Below are 24,918 nucleotides of genomic sequence, written 5' to 3'. Positions count from 1 at the left end.
TTTTTGTCAGGTGTTCGTTTTGGCTTGGTTTGGTTTTGTGGCGAGCCATTAGCTTCCTTGTTTCTCAGTTTCCCTCATTTGTAAAATAGAAAATGTTACTATCCCGTTCTTCTCACTCAAGGGCATTGTGAAGCTTAATCAAAATGTTTGAAGTACTTTGAAATCCTGGAACAGATGGTGTTGTAAGTGTATGGTTTTATTATTGCTATTGCTTAATTTCAATTACCTGCTGGGAAATTGTAGGGGGAAAAAAGTTCTCAAGATTTTAAAATGTGAATGGATCTATGAACCATGACAAATTTTGCAAGTCAGTATTATGTACTATGTTTGAAAATTTTTGCAGTTAATTATGAAGTTTGTCAGACGACTTTCAGCCACTTTTAAAAAACCTTGAAAAAGTTCAGGCTGTAATCCAAAGTGTCATCATATGAAAAATTGTCAATTAAAATGACTTGCTATACAACTTCCATCTTTTTTTGTTCTGACTGATGATGATTTGACTATTGGTAATAAAACAATTATCTGATTAAAATTTTTCCAAAGAAAAATTATTCTGAGTGAGAAAAGACACTCAGTTCAAAGATTCTCCCAAGTGCTTTTCAATTTGAGTCACTAGACCTTAATATGGGAAAGCAGTTTCAAACTGAAGACTGGTCTTATTAAAATCACAATGGGAGAAGGAGAATCTTTTGTTTAATGGGTCTGCCCTCTCCCTGACTGATAGCTCTTTCAGACTCAGCCCACTGGAACACCTACACTGATCATTCAGATTCTCTTCAGCTGCCACTCACTCCATTTCTCCCCTATTGGACTACTGCAGAGCCACTGATTGCCCCATTCTATCTCCACGTAGACCTTTTACTGTACCCATTGCCATAATATCGAGGTGCCTCTGTAGTGGCAGGATGCCTGACATTCATCAACTTCTTAGCCGCTATTTATGGCAGTTTGAAGTGAAGCCATTGTCTTAATCCTTATGGAGAGTGTGAAGTTAAATGGTCATATAGGCACTATAAATAGTTCAGGAGGTGTAATCTGTATTATCCTTCATGACTCTAAAACCAGACAGTTTGCAGATAACCTTCGGACTCCGTGTAGACTCCTGAGATGGGATTAGGCCCAGATTAGACCCACAGTTAGTAAATCTCTATTGTCATCAGCATTTGGAATACAGAATGGTTTTTGTTTTTTTTTTGACATTGCTGCAGATATGTCTCTTCAGATCTTAGTACAATATCTTGAACACTCAATGCTTTTGCCTCTGTTAGATTGCTCTCCAGAATTTGACAATGAATGAAAGTTGGCAGTTTTAACTAGTCTGACCTAGAAGATACTTGTACTAATGCATTTCTGTAGCAGTTTTAGAAGAAGAAAATTAAATGTACATGAAGTACCGCTGGTATGCATAAAAACACAAATGTAACATATACTGTTGATTTGAAACAGACACCTTTCATTCCCAGATTACAAATAGTTTGCTATTGATCCCCACTTCAGATTCTCTGCACGTAGTATATATGATAGATCTAACTGCTGCATCTCAGAGAGTTTTAAAAGTGGTAAGCTCTCTCACCCTTAACTGGCACACACCTATTTATTGACAAGGTACATTGGTTAACAATATCAAATGTTTTCTTTCTAACCAACTTGTGAAAAATTCCATTTTGGAACTCCAGTATTGTCCTCAGGAAAATGTTTTTATCTCAACATTTAAATGCTTTTCCAGATTTTCAATCCTTTTATCATTAGTTCCTTGTCTGTAAACTTTGTAGTTAATTAAAAAGTATTTTATTCTGTGTGAGAACTCCATTTGAGCAGTCTCCAATGCGTTGTTACTATTTTTGTTTGTGTTTTTCTTTTGGGTAGTTGTTTTTCTCTGTTCTTGAGTATAGGCAATTTTTTCTTTTTGAAGGGAGTATAGTGCAAAAGGAAAGCAGCTGAACATCTTATAATTCTGCACTGGATGCATACAGAATATGCTGGGTTTTTTTGTGGTAGGCTATGGTAATGCTAGATCTGCTCAATGTCATTTTTGAGATCTTTCCCAAAACTTCCAGCTAATAAGACAGAATTTATGCAGAAAGCCTTAAACAAGCCTGTAGGGCAGCATTCTTTTCTTCCCAGGAGGCAAGATTTTGTGTCTAAAGCCTTAATCTTAAGAGTCTGGGCTGGATCAGTCCTTCAACACAGTTCTGAATTCATGGAAATCCAAAACATTGCAGTTGAAAGGGGACCACTGGAGAGCCTTTCAGAGAATCAGTGCACTTTCCCTATGATGGTATATGTTAACTCTACATTCAGAAATTACTTGTTAACTGGGAAGCTTCCCCAGAGCCAATAATAGTGACAGTGTTTCTGAGAAATCTGCAAACTGCAGCACTAACTAAATCCTGATTTGTTGAAGCACATCTAATGTTCAGGGGACAGTTAGATATGACATGGAAGTCCATGGAACCTACTTCAATAAACTGCTTCAGTGGCTAAGTTGCACTTAGCCATGAAAAGGGTTGCATTGGTGCCATATTTTCTTGGCATTCAATAGACACACAGATTATAAAAAAATATGGAAGTTCACAGGTGATTCTGCACAAGCAAGAACAAGGGAGCGCACTCTCATTCATAAGCAGTAGAGCTATTCTGTGCCTTCCCTCCATTTCCTATACTGCCCAAAACAGTGAGAAATATCAGACAGAAGACCCTTTTCTTTAGTGGCTCATTGCTAGACTTGAGGGTCTTGGTTCTCAGACCTCATAATATTGTCTTCTCAATCACTTCTGCATATTCCCATAAAGAAAAATCTGTTGTCATAAAAAGCCCCAAAACAGTCAGGAAAGCTCCAATAAACAGCTTGGATGTTGGTAGAAAATAAGATAAGACATTCATCAGCAATAATCTATATTCTTTGTCACAGAGAGAGAACCCTACAACTGAATATGCATGGATAAGATGCAGATTTAAATACTGGGGCCTAGCAACAAGATAAAACCAGTTTTTTCAGGATGGTTTTGTTCTGCTACTTAAAGCAAATGTTCCTTGTAAACATGATTCAGTCATATCTGGATATATGCATTATAGACTGAGAAAAGTATGCCACAGATATCTTTTCACTCTTACATCAAAACATTTCTAATTGTTTTTTCTTCTAAGAGATCAATTTCCTTAGAGTAATAAAATTTCAGTGGAAGTGTCTCACTACATACATGCATTCATACTGTAGTAAGGTAGGTCTTTCAGATAAAATTAAACATAGTCACATTTTGTTATAGATCAGGGTAAACTTTCTATATGAGTGCTTCATAAAGGGTTTATGAATTATATTGTAAGTATTCTGGTGAATGAAGATCATTTTGGGTTTCAATTAGCAGTTCTTATAAACTCAAAATGTTGATTTTATTAAGTCGAAAGTTAAAGACAATAAAGTGCTGCAGAACTGGGCTCTCTGCAGCACGTTGGGAGTTCATGTTCTGTGTTGAAAGGAGCCCAGTTACAAATTTCATAGTATTTTTTTTTGTATCCTTTGCACCCAGAGTAATTTACCAGAAATGGATATAGGTGCATTAATCTTGAACAGAAGCTCTCTGAATTAATCTAAATGCTTTGTAATCTACAATTCTTTTAAGTCATTTAATATTTTTGAAGTACTACTTTTTTGTTTTGGTTTTTGACTCATGCATAGTGTAGAAAAATGGAGAAATGATGAGTATTTAGTAAAAGTTTCTCTTTATTTCCATAGCCAGAACAATGCAAGAGAAAAAAGAAATGGTATAAAAGTGCATTGGAAGAAGCAAACAAATTACTTACATTTTCTGCTCAGCAAAGACTTGAAATGTGCCATCTACCAGAAAATGGTATAATCCATATTTTTCAGCACTGTTTGTAAATAAAGTTATAGTCATCTGCAGAGATTTTTTTCAGTCATAATGATGGAATTTTTTCTTTTTAAGAACATGCTAATATAATAGAAAAAATGTGTTGTGTGTGTGTTTTATAATATATGTTCTTCTTCGAGTGCTTGCTCATGTCCATTCCACTATAGGTGTGTGCATGCCTCCGTGCACTGTTACCCGGAACCTTTTTCCCCTTAGCAGATCCCGTAGGGCTGGCTCCGGCGCCCCCTGGAGCCCCGCGCACATGCCACGGTATATGAGGCGCTGCTGATCCTATGCCCCCTCAGTTCCTTCTTTCTGCCCGTGATGGTTGCTGGCATTAGCCTTGCTCACAGCAAGTACTATTCCCCTTATTTGGACTTGTTTGTATTCTGAGTTTAGTTTTATTTACTTAAGTAGTTGTTAAGAGTTGTTAAATGTAGTTAGAGATAAGACAGTCCCTGTGGGGACTTCGAGCAGCCAGGCCATGCCCCAGTCGCCAGGCTTCAAGCCGTGTGCCTCCTGCGGGAAGGCCTTCCCGCTCAGTGACCCCCACAACAGCTGCCTTAAGTGCCTGGGGGAAGCCATCAGAAAGGACAAGTGCAAGATCTGCAGGGCTTTCAAACTGAGGACTCAAAAGGACCAAGAAATCCGGTTGATAGCCCTGCTGATGGAGGCAGCGCTCCACCCGGCGTCCAAGCTGACCCACTCCGCCTCGGTACCGAGTGTGGCTTCGGTAGAGAGTGCATCGTTGGCACCACCCGCGACTGAGCACCGTGAAACATCACCAGTACCAAAGAAGAAGAGGAAGCAGTGCACAGACCGTGGACACTCCTCTGCGCCGTCAGTACGGGCGGGGTTGAGTACGGGAGGTGCACCGACCTCGGCCCATCAAGACTTTCTCTGATGCCTGCATCTCCGGTTAGGGAGCCTCCCCGGCCATGTGGGAGTGGGAGAGTGCCTCTACCGACGGCGTCAACACTGTAGGCTTTTCAGGCGGCAAGAGCCTTGTTGGCCTTGCCTCCGCCCCCTCCGCCCTGCCCTCTGCCAAGGAAGAAGGGGCCAGTGTCACAGAGGAAACCCACGTTGGGTCCCCCTGAATGGCTGCAGAGATCCCCGGTACAGGGAGGAAGATCTCCCGCTGGATGGTCACCGAGGGTAGAACAGAGCCGCTAGTAGTCACTCTAGATCGGTGTTGTCAAGCCGACCTGCACCGATGCAGGAAGTTGAGTCTCCCTCTCGGTGCCAACGTCGACCCCTGTCACCGGAGACAGTGCAAGCCAGGAGGTGGCACCGGTCGAGGTCTTCCAGGTGGCACTCAGACAACTCCCATTGCCGCTTGCCAGCACTGAGGAGTTCGCCCGCATCCAGGCGGCGCAGAATCGGGTCGTCAGAGGAGGAGGACCTGGCCCTGATGAGTTCACCCGCACCGAGGCGGCACAGAACCCGGTCGCCGGAGTCTGGCTCGGTACCGAGGAGTTTAGGTCAATGCCGACCTCGGTCACTGAAGGGTACTACGGAGCCGCAAGGCAAGCAGCACTGTAAATCGTCAGTACCGAGACAACGCTCCAGTACTTTGAGCTCTTCAGAGCGCAACCCCGCTTGTTGGCACCACTCACGGCGACAGAGGCAGTCCTCATTGCCCTCCAGGTTGGAGGCATCAAGGGGGTGTTCCCCGGCGTGGAAGGGTGCTCGTGACCAGGGTCAGACACGGTACTGCAGGTCCAGATCCTCTGACTCCGATGATGCTTCGGGGTCTCCTGGGGGGACAGTTGTCGGGCTAGTCAATGTCCCCATAAAGTTCCTGAGCCTGTGACGCAGTTAGCCCCAGGCTGGCAGTGGCCACACCAATGGCCTTATTGGGCCCCATGGGGTCTCCAGGTGGGACCTAGGCCCCAATCCATTAAATCGTCTGGGGTGCAGTCCGTGCCTCCTGTACAGGAGAAGGCCCATCAGCATCACTCCTTGGATGAGGAGTCGGACCCCCTAGAGGGAACTCAGCGGGTACAACCCTCCGACAGGAGGTGGCACACCCGCAGGCTGCACCACAGCAATCCTCCTCCTCCTTGCCTGATGAGGCAGTCTCCTAGGACCATGCTGTGCCACTGGACGATTTCAGGGCACACCAGGAGCTGCTCAAGAGGGTTGCCTCCAACTTGGGGCTGGAGGTGGAGGAGCTAAAGGAGGCTGCAGATAGCCTCTTTAATGTGCTGGCAGCACCTGCCTCAGCTCAAGTGGCCCTCCCTGTCCATGAAGGGGTCTTTAAGATTGTACAGGCCCTGTGGCAAACCCCTTCCTAGGTCGCCCTGAAGACAAAGGAGGCCGAGAAGAAATACTATATCTTGGCTAAGGGGTTTGAGTATTTGTTCATCCACTTTGCCCTGGGAACCCTGGTAGTAGACGCTATGAACCAGCGGGATAGACAGGGTCAGCCAGGGTCGACTCCCAAGAACAAGCACAATAAGAAACTGGACTTGTTTGGGAGAAAGATTTACTCAACGGCAAGCCTTCAGTTTAGGATTGCCAAGAAGCAGGCTCTCCTGGGCAGGTATAATTTTAACCTGTGGGACTCCCTCAGACAATTCACTGAGGCCCTGCCCCAGGACCAGGCCACAGACTTCAACACTATCATGGAGGAAGGAACCGCGGTAGCAAGAGCAGCGTTCCAGACGTCCTGGGATGCTGCTAACTCGGTGGTCAGGGCGATAGCCTCTGCCATTTGTATGCAAAGGTGCTCAGGGCTGCAGACCTCGGGGCAGTCCCAGGAGGTGCAATAGTCCATTCAGGACCTCCCCTTTGATGGGTCTGCCTTATTCTCAGACCAGACTGATGCAAAGTTGCACACTTCGCTCCCTGGGCCTTTACACGCCCAGTTTTCTAGGCATCAATCACGCTCCCAGATGCAGCAGCAGCCAAGGCCTCAGCCCAGACCTTTCCAGTCCTAGAGACAACAGGACAGAAATAGAGGGTTTAGAAGGAGGAATCAGTCCCCTAGCTCTTCCTCGGCTCCTCAGCAGAGGCCCCCTCAGAGGTCGGGCAACCAGAGGAGGCAGTTTTGATGGTGCGCCCAAGGGTGGCGCCCTGACTGCTCCCCTGGATCTGCCACACCCCTTCCTGAACAGGCTGAGCCCCTTCTACAGCAAATGGGCCAAAATCACTTTGGACCGTTGGGTCCTTGGGATAGTTTCGGGGGGCTATGCCCTGCAGTTGGATTTCTATAGAATCATAGAATATTAGTGTTGGAAGGGACCTCAGGAGGTCAACTAGTCCAACCCCCTGCTCAAAGCAGGACCAACCCCAACTGGACTTCGTCAAGCCGGGCCTTAAAAACCACTAAGGATGGAGATCCCACCACCTCATTAGGTAACCCATTCCAGTGCTTCACCACCCTCTAAGTGAAATTTTTTTTCCTAATATCCAACCTAGACCTCCCCCACTGCAATTTGAGACCAATGCACCTTGTTCTGTCATCTGCCACCACTGAGAACAGCCTAACTTCATCCGCCCTGGAACTCCCCTTCAAGTAGTTGAAAGCTGCTGTCAAATCCCCCCTCATTCTTCTCTTCTGCAGAACAAGCCCAGTTCCCTCAGCCTTTCCTCATAAGTCATGTGCTCCAGCTTCCTAATAATTTTTATTGCCCTCTGCTGGGCTCTCTCCAATTTGTCCACATCCTTCGTATAGTGGGGGGCCCATTACTGAACACAATACTTCAAATGTGCTCACCATTGCTGAATAGAGGGGAATAATCACTTCCCTCAATCTGCTGGCAATGCTCCTACTAATGTAGCCCAATATGCCGTTAGCCTTCTTGGCAACAAGGGCACAACGTCGACTTATATCCAGCTTCTTGTCTATTGTAACCCCCAGATCCTTTTCTGCAGAATTGCTGCCTAGCCAGTCGGTCCCCAATCTGTAGCAGTGCATGGGATTCTTCCGTCTTAAGTGCAGGACTCTGCACTTGTCCTTGTTGAACCTCATCAGATATCTTTTGGCCCAATCCTCTAATTTGTCTAGGTCACTCTATATCCTATCCCTGCCCTCCAGCATATCTACCACTCCCTGCAGCTTAATGTCATCTACAAACTTGCTGAGGGTGCAATCCACTCCATCCTCCAGATCATTAATGAAGATGTTGAACAAAACTGGCCCCAGGTCTAACGCTTGGGGCACTCTACTGATTACTGCCAACTAGACATTGAGCTGTTGATCACTACCCATAGAACCTGATGATCTAGCTAAATTTCTATCCACCTTATAGTCCATTCATCCAACCCATACTTTTTTAACTTGCTGGCAAGAACACCGTGGGAAACCGTATCAAAAGCTTTGCTAAAGTCAAGATGCATTATGTCCACCGCTTTCCCCACATCCACAGAGCCAGTCATCTCATCATAGGAGGCAATCAGGTTGATCAGGCATGATTTGCCCTTGGTGAATCCATGCTGACTGTTCCTGTTCACCTTCCTCTCTTCCAACTGCCTCAAAATGGATTCCTGGAGGACCTGCTTCATCACTTTTCCGGGTCCTGAGGTGAGGTTGACTGACATATAGTTCCCTGGATTCTCCTTCTTCCCTATTTTGAAGATGTGCACTATATTTGCCATTTTCCCAGTCTGGGACCTCCCCCACTTATGATGAGTTTTCAAAGATAATGGCCAATGGCTCTGCAATCACGTCAGCCAACTCCCTCAGCACCCTCAAATGCACTGCATCTGGCCCCATGGACTTGTGCATATCCAGCCTTTCTAAACAGTCCTGAACCTGTTTTTTCACCACTGAGGGCTGCTCAACTCTTCCCCATTCTGTGCTGCCCAGTGTAGTAGTCTGGGAGCTGACCTTGTGTGTGAAGACAGAGGCAAAAAAAGCACTGAGTACATCAGCTTTTTCCACATCTTCTGTCACTAGGTTGCCTCCTTCATTCAGTAAGGGACCTACACTTTCCCTGACCTTCTTCTTATTACTAACATACCCACAGAAAGCCTCCTTGTTACCTTTCATGTCCCTTGCTAACTGCAACTCCAGTTGTGCTTTGGCCTTCCTGATTTCACTCCTACATGCTCGAGCAGTATTTTTATACTCCTTCCACATCATCTGACCAAATTTCCACTTCTTGTAAGCTTCATTTTTGTGTTAAGCCAAGCTGGTCGCCTGCCATATTTGCTATTCTTTCTGCACATCAGGATGGTTTGTTCCTGCACCCTCAATAAGGTTTCTTTAAAATACAGCCAGTTCTCTTGGACTCCTTTCCCCCTCATATTATTCTCCCAGGGGATCCTGCCCATTAGCTCCCTGAGGGAGTCAAAGTCTGCTTTTCTGAAGTCCAGGGTCCATATTCTGCTGTTCTCCTGTCTTCCTTTTGTCAGGATCCTGAACTCAACCATCTCATGGTCACTGCTGCCCAGGTTACCACCCACTTCTACTTCCCCTACCAATTCTTCCCTGTTTCTTTCTCTTCTATTGAAGAGAGATGTTGGTTCACAAATAATTTATAACTGAATATTATTAAACTAAAATGCTTTTCATGGCTAGTGAGAAAGTGATGTGCAATTACTTTTGTCTGTAAGATATTTAAAAAAAAATTGTTTAAAAGGCCATTGCCATTCGTAAGGCTAAGTTTATGACAAGTCTGAAGTTTAAAAACTAACCTGTTTTATCTAAGCATAAAACGGTGTCATATAAAGGGAAACATTTTTCCATGCTCCTGTTAATTTTTGCTTTGCTGTCTAAACAAATTTACTTTAGGACTAGGATTAAGGATAATAAATTTCAATCTTGGAGAAATGTTTTGAAGAAAGAGTGAAAAATATGGATTTAGAATGGGATAATCTTCCTATCTATGTTTGTGATTCTGATGCCACTCACTCTGACCAAGAAAGTATACTATTGATTTTTTTTTCAGAGCCAGGCTGTAGTTTATAAATCACTTTACAAACTGTTATAGCACAGTTAGTTCTAGTCTGTACTGGCTAGGAAAGCTGTGCAAATCACATTAGCACTCTTTTGAGAAAAACAATATTTAAAAATTATCTTTTTAGCTTGTTTTTGTTTTAGATAATTGGTCTAAATTTTTGTTTAAAGTATAGTGTTAAATTACATGAAAAACAAGCATATGCTCTTTTGTAGTTGGTAGCTACGAAGAGTGAGGCATGTGCACCAAAAATAGGAATCTTGTGCATTGTAGATGCATTTATATATTGTGCATCCTATATTATTTAATACCCTAGGAGCTCAACAGACTTAAAATTTTGATGTAAACATTTGTTGCTGTTACAAATAGATAACATATTTTGAGGTTATCCAAATGTAATTCTAAGCCCCAACTCATGCTAGACAGCTATGAGGAGATTTACCACCCCAGTGGGGACCTCAGGTAATATTGTTTTTCAGGCATATATAATACTTCCTAGAGTGCAGCCACTGCAGTACTGTTTGACAAGATGCTCACTCTGCCTGAATTGGGCTAGCAGAGTGTATAAAACATTGGAGGACCTAGATTCTTCCCACCCACTCTGGGAAGCTAGCCCTATTAACAGCATTATCTTGGAGCAGTCCTTGTATTCATCCTCAGACTGGGGACACTAGTAGGTGAAGGATCCTTGTACTCTACCTCCATCCCCTTGTATACCTGCACAAAACTGGGCATAGTCAACATTCCGTATTTGTATTTGATCTCTAAGTATTTTACTCAAAATGCAGAGTTTCAGTTTGTGTAATATTAAATGCATCACAGCATCACTCCATTGAATATTTATGTTTTGTACTGTTTATTCTGGCACTTCAAGATCTGTCTGCACTCATTTACTCCAACAATATCCATAGTGCCATTTATTTTGCCATGGGAACTTTTCTTCCATTACTAAAATGTTAACATCTCAGAACCGCAGAGACAAAACTATGACTGAATTTTGCACAAGTCTTTTCCATACACTCCCTGAGTATCTTTTTCTCCTTTGGGATTCATATTAGCCAATTAAATCACTTTATGGGAAGGGGGAGCTTGTGTACTCCTTAGACCAGGAAAAGATTCTGTAACACTAGTAAATTAAATCTTGACTCCTGTTTAGAAGCCAAACCTAAGTAATAATGCTTAGTAAGTATATGCAGATAACTATTGGTGCTTTGCAAAACTCTAATGGAAACAGATTAGAGGCTCGCTGCCATAATAACTCTTCCCCATTTAAATTAGGTTTTGATGTAACAAGCATTAGGCCTGCCATAATCTGTGTTTTAGACCCATATCTTTCCTGGGCCAATGGGACAAAGACTTCTAATAGAGATTGTCAGTACCCTTTTAAGGACAGCAAAATGAAGAAAGTTCTGAAGCAGGATTATCCAATCTTTCAGATTTTCCCCTCTGAATATTTTGCAACTACATGCTGTTGACTTGGTAAGTACTGCCAGGGACATTACAAGACAAACCGTCCTCTCATGTGACAAGGTCCTGCATCTGTTTTTTTCTAGCCAGTTACTCAGCAGATTTTGGCTGTCCTTGAAGGAGGAATATACAGATTTTGTTGCAGAAGTCTTAAAATTCACATTCTATTTTTATCTTCCTATATCTGTGCGCTTCTCTACACAGACATTTAGTTCACAGCAAGTAGGGATGTAAATCTACGCTGCACTAGCCTGTTGCACACTAAGTGTCCATGTGGATCCTGCTGATATGCACTATAATTTAGTCCTAATCTAGACTAGATTAAGTAGGATATATTAAAGCTCTCTATGGAACTGTTAGTGTGCAGCCTCAGGGTCCATATGGACATCAGTGATGGACATTTTTAAGTGCCTCTTCTGTCTGGAGAAGCACATATACTATGCAAAAGCTGTACATGCTTCTCCTTTTCAAAAAGAACTCAACTGGCCAGAGAGTCTCACCTAAAACTCTTCCTCCTTGAGAGATCCATGAAGGCTTCTTCAGCTATGAATGTGAGACGACTGCTTAAACAGACCCTACCATCTGTCAGAGTGCTCCAGAAAGCTGATGGTCCACATTGGGTTCCAGAGCCCATTTGCCATTGTGGAAGTCCCACTTCTCTACCATGAGGGAGAGCCAATCCCAGCTCTCTGTTGGATGCTTCTCTTATCCCATGGTCACTGGGTGTCTGTGACACGATGCTGGCAGAGAACTGAAGAATAAGCCAGCTTTTTGCTCCTGGAACCATAATCAAAGGGGAAGTGGAGCCAGCTGAGTGAGCCTGCGGGGACTGGGCTACCAGGGAGCAGCTGTTAGACTCATTAGACAGGCCCTATAAAGACTCACAGGAAGCAGCTCAAAGGGGGCTCACCAGAGACTCACAGCAGGGATGTAACAGGAGCAGGGGGGTGAGTGATCAGCCTGAGAGGGAGAAGCCACAGTTGGAGGTGAGCTGCCCTGTGTTAGTGGCTGGAACTGTGTGGCCCCTGAGCCTGGACTGTGTATGTAAATAGATGATGGTGGGTCACAGCCTGTGAATAAAGAGCACCGGTGGGAGTAGAAAGCTGAGGTCTGTGCGTAGTTTTTGCAGCAGAAGACTGGAGCAGCAGGGGGAGTGCTGTGCTGTGCTGTGCTGTGCTGACCAGTTACAGTGTCACACATCAGGATATAGGCATTGTGAGCTCCTAATTGGAACAGGAGACAGAACAGAACTGGAATTGTGGTCAGTAGACAAGCCAGTGGTTGAAGCCAGGGGTTTGGAAGAAGGTAGAGAGAGACGAGGAGTGGGAGAGGGAAGAGGTGTGGGTTGGAGCAAGGACCAGTATAGGAAGCAGGTCTGGCACCACTGCAGGTGTAGAACTCATTGAGCAGCCACTGTGTTGCTTTTGCTACAAGGCTTAACAATGATATGCTGGCTCTTCTGTCTAATCATGGTGCACAGGCACTTAGTGAGGGCTTATGGGGTCCAGCTGGTCTCATTGGGTTGCCAAGCGATGTGACCAGAATCAGCTGAGTTTCTGACACCGGGGCTTATCTATGCCTACCCTCCAATTTCCTTGATAAAGAGAGTCCTCAAGAAGATTAGGGAGGACACAGCCCTAGTGATGGCAGCCCCAGCATGGGCCAAACAATTCTGATAATCTGATCTCATGAACCTGTCAACCCAGCCCTTGATTATACTTCCAATACACCCAGATGTGATCACTCTGTGGAAAGGACAAGTCCTGCATCTGGACTAGGCCTGGATGCTGAGACTTGTGGCCTGGATGCTGTAGTAACTTACTGATGAGCAGACTGGTTTCAAGATAAGCTCTTTATTATGAAACAGGAACTATGTATAGAAATGAGATAACACAACTTTCTACTACTGTATAGCTGCAGCCTGCATCTGCCCCATCCTGGGCTTCTTTGTTTCTGCCCCAGAAGAAGGTGTGTTCCAGGGAACCAAAGATGGTATCTAGAGTGTACAGGAAGTGGGGCATCTCTAAACTTCATGGAGGACTTACTCTATAGCACATCTTTCCTTTTTAAAACATTATTAAATTAAACTATCAAACTATTACAAATACACAACGTGACAACTCTTTTGGTTGCTTACATACACCCTAATATGCCTTGATCAGTCTCTTAGAGCATTTCAGCAATCTCCTTGAGCTGTATTGCAAATCTTTAGGCCAACCTTGTCTGTAACAGACTGTTTAGGTTTATGGTCAATAATGGGTCAGCTGGAAAATTGTTTTCAACTTGCATGTTTACTCTCACTTCATTTGTCTCGATCAAGTTGTCAGATATCTTGAGCAGATGTTTACGATTCTTCAGTAAGATTTTGCTCTAATCTGGGATCGCTGAATATGATGATCAATGAGGTACTGACTGGTCAGTACCTGCTTTGTCTAGTTCTCAATTAATCTTTTTTAAAAAAGATTACACCTCGAGAATTCATAAACAAGAACTGTGACTCTTTTCCTTTGGAAACAAGAAGAATTAAAGTGGCAAAAATGTCAAGTCTGAGGAAGCAACTGTTCCTCAGAAAGTCTTAGAACCACCTTATGGTGTGGCCATACAAAGTGTAAAATGCAAACAAGCATACAGCATTGGTGAGACCCTTCTACTTCCAGCAGCAATAGACGTGTAGAATTAGAATTGGGGAACAAGCAGCCATGGCACTGAAAACCATTCCTATGTCAAATAATATCCTTCCACACATTGATGACCTTACAGAAAACATCCAGAACCAGTTGATAGAACATGTTAAGAAGAGTCAGTATTTTGTATTGCAGCTTGATGATTCCATAGACATAGTCAGCTTCTGTGTTATGTGAGGTTTGTCAAAGCAGGTATAATAGTTGAACTTTTACTTAACAGGCCTATTCTATTCACTAAAGTCTTAAGCTTGTTCTGAGCATGCCAAAAATCCATCTTTTCAGATTATATAGCATTATTAGATAGATTAGATAGAATTATATAATTAAACTGTATGTAGATGAATAAAGTTGCAAAACCATCTGAACTCTAGTGTCCTAAACTCTTGAATCTAGCGTCTTGAGTTGGTAAAGAAAATGGTATTTGGTTGTGGAGAGCCACTAAGTTTTTAAAATATCTGTAACAGTGCTGCAGTACTAAAAAGTTTGAGAACCATAACTCTATAGCACAGATGCTGGCTGACTAATATCTAATAACAGATTCTGTTAATCAACAGTGCAAAACATCTTTCCACTAGTCTTTCTCGAGCTGCTAAATGGAAAAGGTTCTCTGTCTGGGCATTGACTGCCATCCTGGACTACCTGCTCACCTTAAACTGTTCAAGACTCCTCTTTAAGAGTACATTTGATGCTTATCTCTGCTCATCATCCCGCAGTGGAAGACCACACCATCTTCTTTCAACTAACAGTAGCTAGATTTCTCAAAGGACTCATTTATGTCTACCTTCCAGTCAGAGAGACCCTGCACTCCTGAGACCTCAGCATTATTTTAACAGGGTTGGTGGGATCTCTTTTTGAATCTTTGGTGACCTGCAATTTGTACCACCTCTCCATGAAGACCACATTCTTAATGGCCATAACCTTGGCCAGAAGGATAGGAGAGATACAAGTGCTTAGGGAGAGGCCACCTTATCCAGTGTTCTACAAGGACAAAATGACTTTAAGACTTCATTCAAGTTGGGGCTTTTTTTTTTTTTTACAGGGAGTGGTTTCTGACTGTCATCTTAATTAGATGATCCACCTACCAGCCTTCTTCTCCAACCCTTCATTCCACTCAGGGAGAAGCTGAACTTCACATGTTGGATATTGTCAGAGGTCTTTCATAATATTTTTACAGAACAAAGCTATTTCAGAACTGACAGAATGAATTGCTGACAGAATGAAGGGTGAACTAGTCTTCTCTCAATGACTGTCAAAATAGTTCTCTGACTGTATTAAACCATGCTATTCAGTGGCTTATTTAGACCCACCTGGACAGGTTAGGACCTATTCCACCAGAGCTCACACAGCCTCTGCTGCATCTCTGCAAAGCTTTCTAAGTGCAGAGAATTGTAAAGGAGCTATCTGGAGTTCAGCTAACCCTTTCATTCAGCATTACTGCTTGGTAAAAGGTACAGATCCAATGCCCATTTTGGCAGAGCTGTCCTGCAGTCATTATTTCAGAAGAATCTGAGCACTAAACTCCAGGACACGAGTTTCTGCTTGTGAGCTACCAGTAGTGGAATAGACATGGATAGTCACTTGAAGAAAGTAAGTTACATACCCTACAGTAATTGTGAGATGTATTGTTCACCTATATTCCACAACCTGCCTTCCTTCCCTGTTTCTGTGGAGTCCTTGTCAATATGGATTACCTTCTGGTGAAGGAACTGGAGAGTGGTTGTGGCTGCCCTGCCCTTTAAGCCATTGGCTGCAGAGTGCTGGACAGCATGCAGGGCACAGGTGCAGCTCCAGTGGATGCTGCCATTCAAAAGATTCTGATCTCATTTGCATCGGGCACGTGAGTACCAGAGATGGACGACATGTTAACATTTCAAAGTACCACAATTACTGTAGGGTAAGTAACCATTCTTTCTTCTTCCAGAATCTCTGTGCATTTGCGGATTTGGTGCTGCTAGAGTCACGCTCATGGAACCTCTGCTGAAGTCATTAACTTTTGAGACTACTGACTTAAGTGTTTGCACTCACAGCCTCAGATGTCAGTCTTCAAGCTCCACTGTTCTTTCTTCTTCAGTGAAGAACATTAGGAACCCTCTTTCTTAGGTCTGCTTAGCAGACACTCATAGCACCTTACTTTCCTTCGACCTCTTCTGGATGCAAGCCACAAACACTACCATTGAAAGCACGTCCTTGACCATAGTTTATTTTTGCTCTGACTTCTGGAACATCTTTTGTCAAAACTCAGCCTTTAAACAAAAAGCAAGAGAAGAGGAAGATTAGCTTGGACTCTGAGGCCCTAAAAAGAAGAAGAAGAAAAAGAGAAGAAATGGCATCACCTGCCTAATGAAGCCATGGCATCATTGGGGAGATGGTCTCAATGTTCAATCTCCTGTCACACTGCAGAAAACCTGCATCTAGTATGTTTTCCCACTTCATGGTTACCCAATTCCTAAAATGCTTGTAAACATCTTTTCCCTTAAAGGAGCCTGTCTCCCACAAGTGATTTTGAGGACTACATGCTGGACACTCTCTCTCTTTCAATACTGTATTCCTTATACCTATTACTTGAATTTAAAAAAACTAGTGAGTTGCAGGTTCTGATGGTGAACCCACCAGTAACAGAGTCCTTGATGGTTCCTCCCTCAGGGGATGGGAGAACCTGACCACACCCAGTTAGCTACACCTAGGCTTGGTCTACACTTACCTCGGCGATTCAGCGGCAGTCGACAGGAGTTAAGCAAAATACGCAAAGAACTTGCGTAACTCCTGTCGACTTCTGTGCTTCTCTTCTGCGCGCCATCTTCACTGCATGGCGCCGATGGGAACTGCGTTTCCCATCTACGCAGCACTACGCCATTGCAGGGGTGGATTAATAGCATCGACTTCTGGATCGACTGAGCGGGTCTTCACTGACTGCTCAGTCAATCCACATAAGTCGATCTGACGGCAGCGACTTTGCTGCCGTCAATGTAGACATAGCCTCAATGATCACAACCCAGACCCCCTCTCCCATATGCTCTACCCGCTGACTGCAGCTTCCTCCTTTTTAAAGGCCTCCTCCCTATCATGCATGCTTGACAGGGCCAGAAGGGTGGTGCTAGTCCTACTGCCAGGGCCTCCCTGGCCCCTTCCTTTTCCGTGGGGCCTATACACTCAGTCACATCATTTTAAATGTTTATACTCAAGGTGATGATGGACTTCCACATCAGTCGATCAGTCTCTTTCTCAGTGTTCCCCAAATTTTACTCTCAACTTGGTGAACCCCTCTTCACACATTGGATGGGAGCAGAACTCTCTCTTTATACTTAGGCAGGACTAAACCCTATCATATTTCTAACAGATTATTTGTGGTATACAGAAAGAGAGATGCAACGGACATGGGCTATTTATGCTCAGAGGTTGTCTAAATGAATTACCTTGGGCATTTGCATTTGCTATCCTAAGACTAAGGTTTCCTTCCCAAAAGGAATTGACCTCATTCCACACCAGCTACTTCTGCCTCAATGGTATGTTTGAGATAAATATATGAGAAATATGTATGGTAGCCATATTTCACAGCTTCAACAAGCACTAATACCTCACTTCCTCTCAGATGTCAGGTGCAGGCAGGCGGTGCTTCATTACTTGTTTAACTAAAGAACTTCTCAGCCCACGCTCCATTTTGAGTAGTGTTGCCCACTACCCGCTTACAAGTGGGAATGCACTGAAAGAAAGTAAATTTACTTGCTAGTAACTGTTCTCTGAGAGTTATTCCTGTGTATTCACACAGAGCTGTCCTCTTAGAGTATGATGCTGCAGTTCAGGAGAAGGCACTGAGGCAGTTGGTGGGGGCTGCACTCTCTTATATACTCAGATGTTAAACACTTATGTCACCAAGGGGCATTCATGCAGGCTTACAGCTTTGGTAAAGTTTCTGTGAGCTCAGTACCAGGGGCTGCCAGTTCCGCAAGTGCAAATGGGCAGAGATGACTCTTGAAGAACAGTAGTTACCAGTTAGTAATCTCTCTCTGGTAAGGGATTCCCAACACTGACACTAGCAGAGTAGTAGAGTTCTCCTGTTGACTTGCCCTGTTCAGTTTTGAAACTCTGCTGTGAGATGCTCTTTGAGTTCTGCTGATTCACTGTGGCAAGTGTAGCTCATTGAGTCTATGCTGCAGATTTGTCTTGGGACAGGAGCAACTGGAGTCTAGTATATTGAGATCTGTTCAGGAACTTTTAGGGATAAAGCTCAGGCTGAGGTTTACATATTTATTGGCATCTGAGTTAGTGATAAAGCTACTCCATGAAGATGACTTCAATGGAACTATATTGATTTACGCCGGTGGAAGACCCAACAAGAGTAAATTCTGTTTCTGATTCTGTTTAGAGCAAGGTGGGAACTCTATCAACTTACACTGCTCATTCAAAGTGTTGCACCTTTGAGGGTCCATACTTGTATGAGTAGTTCATGCATTAGAGCTTCACACCAACAGTACTTGATTTCTCCAGTTAAGTCTCACACATCTATGTGCTAGAGACAATTTGTATGCAATGTAGTTATAGCAGTGTCAATCCCAGGCTATTAGCGAGACAATGTGGATGAGATTATATATTATTGAACCAAATTCTGTTGGTGAGAGACACATACTTCGTGTCTTTCATCTACAGAAGTTGGTCCAATAAAAGATACTACCTCGCCCACTTTGTCTTTAGTAGAGACAAAGGCAGTCCTAAATATACTGAAGTTCCTTTTAGTCTTTGTATCTGAAAGCGTACCTAGATTCAAATGGACCATCACGCGAACTGTTTTTAGCCATCCCTCTTCACTTATTACAAAATAAAGACAATAGATCAAAATTCTCTGTAGGTTCTTCATAGAGGGTCTGGATCAGGGAGAATATGTTCAGCTCTCCCTGTGGTAGAGGAAATAAGTGGTAAACCTTCTTGTTACTTGTCTGAACAATGAGTTGCCTGTGTTCTGCTGTTGCCCAGAGAAATAGTATTACAAGGTATGCCTTCTCCATCCACTACAGGAAATTTCAGATTGTCTATCAGTTCTTATGGCAGCAAGCTGTAAAAGCTGAGTAACCAAAAAAAAAAAGACATATTTTGCCTGAAACTGTTAAGTAATTTAAGTTTGTAGCTCACACTTTATTTTTAAACAAATTTGTAAACAAAACTTCTGGAGTGTTACTGTTTTATGATGGACATATTTTCATTAGTGAAATCTATTATGGAATAAGCTGAAGTTCTTATATGCACTTTGTGAACAATATTACTTGGATTTGTAGCACAGTATAGGCAGCCTTTTATAAAAGGATTTTTAAAAAATATTCAGATACTCCACCCTAGCTACTATTCTTCAGTCTCAAAATTGAGTGTTTCAATAGGCAACAACTCATAAGTGAGTAAACTACAGATAATTTAAGTAACAAAGCTAATGAGGTAATATTCTATCATGTAACACACACTTACTGGCCCACTTTTTAAATTGCTTAGAGGTCTGACAGTGATGACTACAACTGAGGTGGAATGTTCATGTAATGAATGCTTGCTTTAGGGAAGAGAAACAGTACTCATAATGAAAGCTTAATATCTATATGTGATTGCATACAGATATCCTAATTGGATTGGTATTTGAATAATCCATTAAGAAACTATAGTTACAGATAATCCATTCATTGTTATGAAGAAAGTTTCCAAATGGCAGTTTCTTAATATATTGTATGTTTGTGAACAGATTCACATCTTGGTTCATATCTTTATTTACGAAAAATCCATCTTTGTTTGTACCCTCATATGTATAATCTATTTTGTAGAAGTAAATATGTAGTAACAATGTGAAGAGCCCTACTTTTTTTGGGTAATATACTGTGGATACAAATTGTGTCCATAAGAGAGGCTCTTTCTTGAAAATCAGAATCAAAATGATGTCATGCAAACCTTTTGATTATTGTTATGTTAATGTGACCTACTAAATCAATTATGACAGTACTGTTCTGTATTTCAATGGTATAAATATAAATGTTTATAAACAACTATTATAATTAATATTCTGTTTGCCAAGAATAATATTCAGTATTTGTTTTTATTGGTTATACAATGTTTTTCAGGGGCAGGGATGCTGGAGGATAACACAGAAGCCAGAAATGACACAGTGGTGTCCAAGAGAAGTGTAAGACCTTATATTTTAAAAAATAAGCTTAATAGATCGATTCCCATTTCCTTTTTGATTAAAAAGCCATGTGCAAGACATTTTTTCAAACTTATATATTTGAAATACTTTGTCAGTTTAGCCACTGTCAACCATTCTTAGGCCCTCAAATTTTCACGTACTTGAAAATCTGATGTTTCTTGCCAATGTTGAATCATGCCTTTCTTGTAGCAGGATTAAAAAAAATTCTTTGCCGCACATACACTACTGCAATGATTCAGGGGTTTTGTTCTTAAATAATCTACAAATACAATTGTTTTAAAAATTCAGTGATTTCAGTCATGTGTTTTAGTGCTGATAACATGGAATTGAAGCTTCTGCTTGGTACTTTTCTATCTGTTTTATAGGTTTCATTGAATCATGGAAATGTAGGACTGGAAAGGGCCTCAAAAGGTCATCAAGTCCAGACCCCTGTTCTGAGGCAGGACCAAGTAAATTTAGACATTTCCTGATAGGTGTTTGTCTAAGCTGTGCTTAAAAACCTCCAATTATGGGAATTACATAATCTCCCTTGGAAGCCTATTCCAGATCTTAACTACATTTATAGCTAGGAAAATCTTTCCAATACTTAACCTAAATCTCCCTTGCCGCAGTCCATTACTTCTTGTACTACCTTCAGTGGATGTGGAGAACAATGGATCATCATCCTCTTTATAACAGCTCTTAATATATTTAAAAACTGTTATCAGGTCTCCTCTGTCTTTTCTCAAGAAGAAACGTGTCCAGTATTTTAATCTTTCCTCATAGCCTTATCATTTTTGTTACTCTTCTCTGGACTGTCTTCAATTTGTCCACATCTTTCCTAAAGTGTGGTGCCCAGAATTGGATGCAGTACTCCATCTGAAGCCTCACCAGTGCCAAGTAGAACAGGACAGTTGCCTCTCATCCTTAGGTACAACATAAGTGCTTGTACACAGATTATATTAGCCTGGTCTACAACTGCATCACATCATTGACTCATTCAATTTGTGATCCATTGTTATCCCCAGATCCTTTTCAGCAGTACTACATCAGAACCATTTATTCCCCATTTTGTAGTTGTGCATTTGATTTTCCTTCCTAAGTGAAGTACTTTTGCTTGTCTTTATTGATAATCTTGTTGATTTCAGACCAATTCTCTAATTTGTCAAGGTCCTTTTGAATTCTAATCCTGTCCTCCAAAGTGCTTTCAACCCCTCCCAAATTGATATGATTTGCAGATTTATAAGAATCCTCTCCATTCTGTTATATGAGTCATTAATGAAAATATAATCTAGTACTGACTCCTGCAGAACTCCATGAGGTAAGACCCTCAGTTTGAGAGCAAATCATTGATGATTACTCTGAGTGCAGAGTTTCAACCAGTTATGCACTCACATCACAATAATTTCATCTAGACCACATACATAGTCCTTTGTGTATTTATTATTTGGAGTTATTTCACCCCTCAAACTTATATATGAATGTGTTCTAACAACTGGGATGTAAAGTACCTTATTTATGTATGTATGTGCATAGTAGCCTGTCAGCTAGCCCTGTAGCAGAGTTTTTTTAAACTTTGCCTTTTTAGGGTTTGAGCTGTTAAAATCTGTTATGTTATATGTTACAGGCTGCCTTTCTAGCATTTGATAAGCATTGATAATTTGATTATCAAATGCTAGAAAAATAAATATCTAATTTAACAGTTCAAAGCAAAACACTGGAAAAAAAATTAGTGTCCTATGCACATGCACTACCTCCTAGCTACAAGCTCCCCAGTGTAGGCCTCTAAAGCCTGAGATTTGAGGCCAGTAATTGTGGAAAACTCCAGTAGGTACAGTCAAATATAAGATGAAGTATTTTTTAAAAAAGCTAAGATCTAGAGTGGATTTTAGATACACTAGTATGTGTAGGAACTTTTCTGTGCTTAATAGTGAGTCCTGCTAATTCTTAGACCATCAGATCTTTAAGGGCCAGATTTTTTTAAAGAGTTCAACTCCCATTTAGGCTATGTCTATACTAGGAAAATAAGTCATGTTTAAAAACTAAGCTAACATGTTTTAGCCATTTTCTTAATTTAGCTATGGCTTGAAGCAATGGCCATTTTCAAATGAGTTAGCATCCAACATTCAGGTCTTTTGGAAATCTGGTCACTTATTTTGATGTTTATGGGTATGTCTACCATGCAGTTGGAGGTGTGACTGTGGTGCATGTAGAAATAACTGAGTTAGCTTTAATCCAGCTAGCTCAAGTACTGTTGGAAGGCGCTGTGGCCTTCCTCAGAGCCTGGGCCCAAGGAAGGGTCGCAGCGCCCCTGCTGGGCAGAACAGGGCCCTACAGGCCAAACTGCCCAAAGACAGAGGGGCGGAGCCAAGGCAGGGAGGGGAACTATAAAAGGCCAGCTTAGCAACTCGGTAAGGGGGAAGCTGCCGCCAGAGGCAGACGTGTCTTCTGGGAGGCTGCGGCCTGACTCTGACCCTGCGGCTGTTTGGAGCAACCACCCCACCAAGTGGAGCATCCAAAACCTGCCCGGATTGCTGGGCCCGATTGACTGGAGAGAGCCACGGGCCCGAGTGACTGGAGAGGTCCGCCGGAGACTCCTGGTGGGAAATACCCCCTGAGGCTGGCCCTGACCTGGAGGAGCTGCCTGATGCTGGGGACCCCTTGAAGCTGACTGAACCCGGTAGACTGGAGGAACCCCCTGGGACCCTGGGACCTGGAGGAGCTACCCTCTGCTGACGAGCCATAGGAGTTTCAAGACCTGCCGCCAGTCGACGGTGAGGAACTTGTGGGACTGCCGCTTGCCTTCTACCCCAGTGACCCGGAGGGAGACTGTTACCTGCAGGTACCAGGGGACAGGGTGGGAGGAAGTGGCCCAGGGACAGCCGACTAGCAAGTGGCTGAGTCGGGCTAAACCCTGTCAACGTGTTGTGGCTGGAGCCCCACTGAATCAGTGGCAAACTGCTTTGCCACTGCTAGGACTCTGGGCTGGGACGCAGTGGAATCAGGAGGGTCTGCGTCCCCCACCCCACTTCCCTAACCACCCCTGGAGTGCTTGACACCCTCTGGATTTGGAGACCGAGGATATCAAGCGTTACTGGCCCCACCTGTGAGAAGGCCGGGGGCTATTGACTGCTGCATCAGCCCTGCCCAGCTTGCGGGCCAGGGACTGTAAACTGCTTGCCTGCCCCTCCCTGCTTGCCTGCTTGAGGGTGGGGGGCACCAGACTGCTTCACTAGTCCCACCTATTGGAAGGCCGGGGCTACAGATCCCGTATCAGCCCTGCCCTACGGGAGGGCCGAAGGTCTACAGACTAGGAAGGAAGCCCACCCTGTTGGGGGCTGGGGCTGAAGACTTGTAACTGGCACCGTTTATTCCCCTAAAGGAAGATGCCGTGGCCTTCCTTGGAGCCTGGGCCCAAGGAAGGGTCACGATGCCCCGGCTGGACCGTGCCACCGGCTTACAGTACCAATAGTAGTGAATGGCAGCAGCATGGGCTAGCCATCCAAGTAAGCACTCAGGGCCCTAGGCAGGTTTGTACAGACTGCAGTGAAGCACATGCTCCTGTGATTTCACCGCTATCAGCACCTGAGCTAGGTAGGGTAAGCCTAAGTGTGCTGCAATCACACTCTCTAACTGCAGGGTAGACACACCCACAGATACCAAAAGACCAGAATGTTGAGAGCTGAGCTGTCTTGAAATTATGGCTGTAACTGCAGGTGACGAATTCTTTGGAAAATCTGCTGTCCTTTAGTTTTCATTGAGAACAAGTAGCTTTGCCATATTTAATGAAATTATATATTTATTGTTTAGATTATATAAACTGTTTAAAAAATCATCCACTCAAAGCTCCAGGTGCCTTATAATAAAGTTAAGTAGTAAGCTAATAAGGATTCCAGATGAGACAGACATTGGTGGAGTGGTGATTGGTAACTTAGTTATACACTGTGGCCTAGACACTTCTGGAATGTCCCTTTAGTTTATGTAGGGCAGGGGATAAGGAGCCATAAGGCTGCTGTCTGTCAAACTCTTGAGGAGAAACTTCCCCAGGTCTGTGTCCAGACCAGGTCATGGGAAGTGGAGAACAAACTAGTTACTGCAGCCTGGGAGCATTATAAGAGGGAGGTGTTTTACCTCTATAGATGACATCACTGGAATACAGTGTCCTGTTCTGTTTTCCACAATAAGAAAAGGATCTTGAAAAGCTTTACAGGCTCAGAAAAAAAACTCCAAGAATGATTTGAGATCTGGAGAACAAGCCTTATAAATAGAGACTTAAAAAGCTAGATCTATTTAGTATATCCAAGAGAAGGTTAAAAGGATATTGATAAGTATGTACAGGAGGAAGAGATGGCTCTAGCAGAAAAAGGCATAACACAATCCAGTAGTTAGAAAGTGAAACTAAATAAATTCAGATTAGAATTAGGATGCACATTTTTAACCGGGAGGGTAATTAACCATTGAAATTTACCTAGAGATGTGATACATTTTCTATTACTTGAAGTCTTTAAATCAAGACTTGGTATCTTTCTAAAAGATTGTGCTATAGCCAAACAGAAGTCATGGGCCTGATGCAGAAACTATTGGGTAAGATTCTTTGGCCTGTATTATGCAAGAGATCAGACTAGATGGTCATGATGGTCCCTTCTGGGTTTAAAATAAAAAGAGTAGCCTCCCCAAAAACTAGAAGAAAAATTCCACTCCCATCAGATCCTCATTTTCAGTGCATACATTTTGATCCTCAGCTCACCGCTTCTTCTCAAAGACAGACAAGCCTTGCAGAGTAAGAGATCTCATCTCTCTCCCATTTTGACAGAATGTAGAAGACAACTTATAGTTGTGGA

At 43.0% G+C, this 24,918-nt stretch overlaps 1 protein-coding gene across 1 annotated transcript in view; it reads left to right on the top strand.

Moving 5' to 3' along the window:
* ZCWPW2 (zinc finger CW-type and PWWP domain containing 2) overlaps positions 1-24,918 on the top strand; it is a 104,925-nt gene that overhangs the window by 30,159 nt on the left and 49,848 nt on the right. The window contains exons 4-5 of the mRNA XM_067561875.1: positions 3,734-3,848; positions 20,016-20,077. Coding sequence (XP_067417976.1) covers positions 3,734-3,848; positions 20,016-20,077 — 177 coding nt within the window. The remainder of the gene's footprint in view (positions 1-3,733; positions 3,849-20,015; positions 20,078-24,918) is intronic.

The sequence above is a fragment of the Emydura macquarii genome, unplaced genomic scaffold (genome assembly GCF_026122565.2).
Source record: "Emydura macquarii macquarii isolate MOO-44397 ecotype Brisbane River unplaced genomic scaffold, CSIRO-AGI_Emac_v2 contig_2422, whole genome shotgun sequence".
In the NCBI taxonomy this organism is placed as follows: Eukaryota; Metazoa; Chordata; order Testudines; family Chelidae; genus Emydura; species Emydura macquarii.
Note: the sequence above shows the minus strand (reverse complement) of the source record. Positions and strands in the feature narration are given on the sequence as shown.